The sequence below is a fragment of the Bos javanicus genome, chromosome 4, assembly GCF_032452875.1.
Source record: "Bos javanicus breed banteng chromosome 4, ARS-OSU_banteng_1.0, whole genome shotgun sequence".
Lineage (NCBI taxonomy): Eukaryota > Metazoa > Chordata > Mammalia > Artiodactyla > Bovidae > Bos > Bos javanicus.
Window position 1 is genome coordinate 50213931 of NC_083871.1, and position 4395 is coordinate 50218325.

The following is a 4395-nucleotide window of genomic DNA, read 5'->3' on the forward strand; positions in this document are numbered from 1 at the left end:
CAAAGGCATGTTGGTTTCTTTCATCTTTAGGTGTACTAAACCCAATTTCCTTAAACTTACTCTTTGAGACCTTAAGACAGCTAAAGATGACTATGCAATTAGAAGTAAGTTGACTGGAAGTAAGAAGACTGATGGAAGAATATTTAAGACTTTTGAGAAAAACAAAACGAGCCCTCTTGTGGAAGTTACATCACCAGACGGTCAAGCTCCAAAGGAGTCGTATCTCCAAATGGCAGTTATTGAGGGAAGGGAGTCTTTGGAAATTGAACACCAGAGAGATAAATAATTTGATCTTACTGCTGAGAATACGAAAGTCTCATAGGAAGTACTCCTCTCCATCATTCTTGTACTGAATATGAAACATGTTGGATATAATAAGTGCAATAAGGAACAGCACTGGGGGTGAAAAAAGCTCTAAATTGTTCATGCTAATAAGAAAAATTACTGTAAAGAAATAATGGATAGTGAAAATGAAAGTCCTAACTTAGGAAGAATGGTTTGAGTCTGTCTCACCACTACCTTTAGAGATAAACATCTGTTGGTGGCCCAGATGCTTTATCTGGACCCTTCATCTTGACAGTGTAACTTCGGAAGTTCTCAGCCTAAAGCTTGAGCTCTCCACCAGTCATTATCCATGACTTCCCTTGACTGTTGTTAGTGAAGACTTGTTTCTAGAAAACGATTCTTATTACCTGCTCTGACGTAGATCACCAACAAATGACCAGGTTGCCTTGAGTCTTCCATCAGCAGAAAATCATAAGAGGAAAAGAACAAGTAAGTAGTTTGGGTGGTCATTTAATGGTTTCTGCATGTGAAACAGAGCTAGAAATCTCAATGCTTGGTTTTTACAAGCAAAGAAATACTTAGAAATTTCCTGGGCTTGGCGGTTCTAAGGCTAAGGTCCTGAGAGAAAGGAAAAGGGATGATCCAACTCCTCTCTTTGCTAAAAATTTATCCCAATGCATTTGAATATTTATAGGGTGATTCTGAGAGATAACTTCAAAAGGGTGGAATTTTATTTTATGATATAGCTTTGTATACACTGTAGAAGGAGAAGTAGCATGGAGACTTTTAAGACCAAGTCCATGTCAGGGAATTTATTGGCTCTTTAGACATGGAATCTTACATTCTTACAAACTAGATCTCATTCCCATATTTGCGATTGAAGAGGCAACTTCAATGATAAGCGTATAAAAACCACTTAAACTGGTTGGACTTGATAGATTATTTAAGTTTTCCTTGCTTTAAAGTCATTTCAAACTTACATCTTGTCTCCTTAGACTGCAGGACTACTGACACTTTAAAATTTTAGTAGTTTTGTATTTGTTTTTCATAAGTCACATAAAACTATTTTGTTTCACACAAAAAGTATATAAGCATTATGTATTTTATGTATATGTACTTGGCTAGAGTGCATATTTCAGCATATAAAATTTAGATTGTTATGCAAAATATAATTATATTTCTAAGTTACAATAAAATCTTATTTGAGGGTAGTCAACCAGACAGGGCCAATGTAAATTTTTTCATAAACAAAGATTTAATTATTCTAAGAAGATTCCATGGTAGCAGAAGAAAAATTCTAAGAGACTAAGGTATTCACTGTGGAATAACTTCTCCCTCAGAAACATGCTCAAACTTCTTCTGGCCACATGGAGAGCAGATACATGAGGAAAATGGACACAGATCATTCCAGATGGGAAAGTTTGACTTGTTGAAGCCTGGGTCTCATACAATCTAATTAAAGATCTGAAAAAGTTTTTTTTTAATTGTCAAATATTTATTATATACTTAATAACACAACAACAATTTTATGTAACATAACTGTGTATCTGCCCCTATGTAGAGTAAGGAGAAAAAAGTAAATAATGTCTTTTTTGTCTTTGCTGTTTCACCTTAAGGATCATTACTTTGTGTAGCTCTCTCTCTTTTTTTTTAATGTATATAGAGTTGTCTCAAACACACTGACTCATTTAATTTTTCAGTGATGTAGGCAGTAAGTGAAGTGAAAGTCGCTTAGTCGTGTCTGACTCTTTGCAACCCCATGGACTATACTGTCCATGGAATTCTCTGTAGCCTCTCCCTTCTCCAGGGGATCTTTCCAACCTGAGGATAGAACCCAGGTGTCCTGCATTGCAGAAGAATTCTTTACCAGCTGAGCCACAAGGGAAGCCCGAGAATACTGGAGTGCGTAGCCTCCCCCTTCTCCAGCGGATCTTCCCAACCCAGGAATCGAACTGGGGTCTCCTGCACTGCAGGCGGATTCTTTACCAACTGAGCTATTGTAGGCAGTATGATCTTCTGTATTTCATAGCTAGAGTTCTGTGAGGCCAGATGACTTATGCATGCTCTAACAGTGAACAAATGACCAAGTGGCACTTAGGTATGGCAAAGCACATTGCCAAGCATTCTTGTCTTTCTGCTATACAATCACTGCCCCAGTACCTGAAAAACTTAAACGAAAACTAAACAGAACCTACCCTCAAACCCCAAATTTTTACCAAATGTAGCACACCAATCCAGGAAAGTTTCAGAGTTTGGAAGAAGAAAAGAGTGAAGGTAATATGTATATTATAGGCCACTTCTTCCTCAAAGCTGTTCACAGAAAATATTTTCAAGTGTCTGATATATCTTCTTACAACAATTTCATGTGACTTACATGATCTCTACAGTATCTCAAGCTGGATTTCCTGAAAATAGGAAGGATGGCCTTTGTATTATGGATCTGATATGGGATGTTTGCTGGGTACATACGGACCCTACCATCATTAAAACTTTATTTTGTTCATCATGATTTTTTTGCATTAGTTTTGATTCTAAAAAATATTGCATTAGACTGTTACTTATTTTGATGACTGAGTCTCTAGCCCTTCCTTAAATTTTATGCCAGAGAATAATATGTCTTATCCTCACCCTGTGCTGGTACGTGAATTTAGGCATTTCCGTGAACAGAATGCCTGACTGCCCAATGACAAGTTTTATATTTAATCTTATTTTTGTTATTTGGTTTCACTCTCTGTCTTTTCAGTATTTTTGAGTAATAAAGATGAGTCTCTGACAATATTTTTTGGGTACTCAGTTCATGGGCAGTTGCTGTGCAGTTTTAATATATCTACTCTAATTTTATAAAACTTTTAATTTAAGGACTTATGGCCTCCTAAGCATTTTGTGGTGAAAGATGGAGCTGACCAATGTGACCACCCTGTCAAACGCTTCGAACACAGACCTGAGTCGCTGTGACAGGCACTGCAGAATGATTCTCATATCACTGTACAGTGTGGTTTTGCTGGGAGGCGCTGCAGGGGCCATTGCGATGTCTTATATGATGCTCAAAAGGAACAGCCAATCAATCGTCGCCACGATTGTTCTCAATATCATCGTGCTACACTCCATCCTCCTGTTCAGCCTTCCCTTCCGCCTCAGCTATTATGTCTTAGTTGTCTGGGAGTTTGGATCCTTCACCTGCCGATTGGTTAGCGGCATAATATATGGTCATATGTATTTCACCTTTGTTTTCTATGTGGCCATCATCATAAGTCGATTGCTCGTGTATTTTAAGAAACTCCAAACTCAGTTCCAAAAGTACCATGTGGTGGTTTTAAGCATTATTATTTGGCTGGTGGGCAGTGTAATTTTTTTGCCAATATTTTTTTTACAATATGGCACCAATCCAAGTTACTCAGAACAACAGTGTTTTGAGTTCTACAAAGACCTCAAACGCAAGGAGTTTATTATCTTGAACTACTCTATGATTGTCATTATGATGACAACAGTTGTGACCCTCTTTCTGATACAGATGTGGGTCATTGTTCAACTGGTAAAGGCTCTTTGGCCAGACATGTGGACCCATCAAGAGTACAGAGCTCAAATCAAGAGCTTCTTCTTCCTCCTCATAATAGTGGTTTGTTTTATACCCCATCATGCCTTCCGGATACACTTCATTCAACATTACTCAGAGACAGAAGATTCTGAGTTAGTTCGTTATAACGAAATTTTTGTTGCTTTAACTACAGCCTGTTGCCTGGATATGCTGTGTTTCGTAGGTGGTGTTATCCATTAAATACGCCTGTGTTACTTGCTTTGTTGATCAGTTTCTCACTATTGTAATAAAATAGTTTCAATTGAGTAGCTGCTTCCACAACTTCGAAAGTTTTCAAATTCTTGTTCTTAATCATCACCAAAATGATTTTTTCACAAAAAGGTAATGAGGATTGATTTTTTTCCCTCTTCTCAGCGACCTGTTACTAGTTCTTCACTAACTGAATATGTTCAATTGCCTTAACTCTACACAAGTTGATCCCAACCATCCAGACTCAACCCCTATCTCTTTTTTTCTTGTAATATTTACTTCCACTATGCACAGCTATTGGCTTTCTCAATGTACTCTCTTCTTTG

General features: G+C 37.5%; 1 protein-coding gene across 1 annotated transcript; it reads left to right on the forward strand.

Moving 5' to 3' along the window:
- Window positions 1-415: 415 nt before the first annotated feature.
- LOC133246067 (probable G-protein coupled receptor 141) lies at window positions 416-4125 on the forward strand. The gene is made up of 2 exons (XM_061414012.1): window positions 416-774; window positions 3145-4125. Exon 2 carries the CDS (start codon window positions 3179-3181, stop codon window positions 4058-4060), a length of 882 nt encoding a protein of 293 aa, XP_061269996.1. The 5' UTR covers window positions 416-774; window positions 3145-3178; the 3' UTR covers window positions 4061-4125.
- Window positions 4126-4395: the final 270 nt, after the last annotated feature.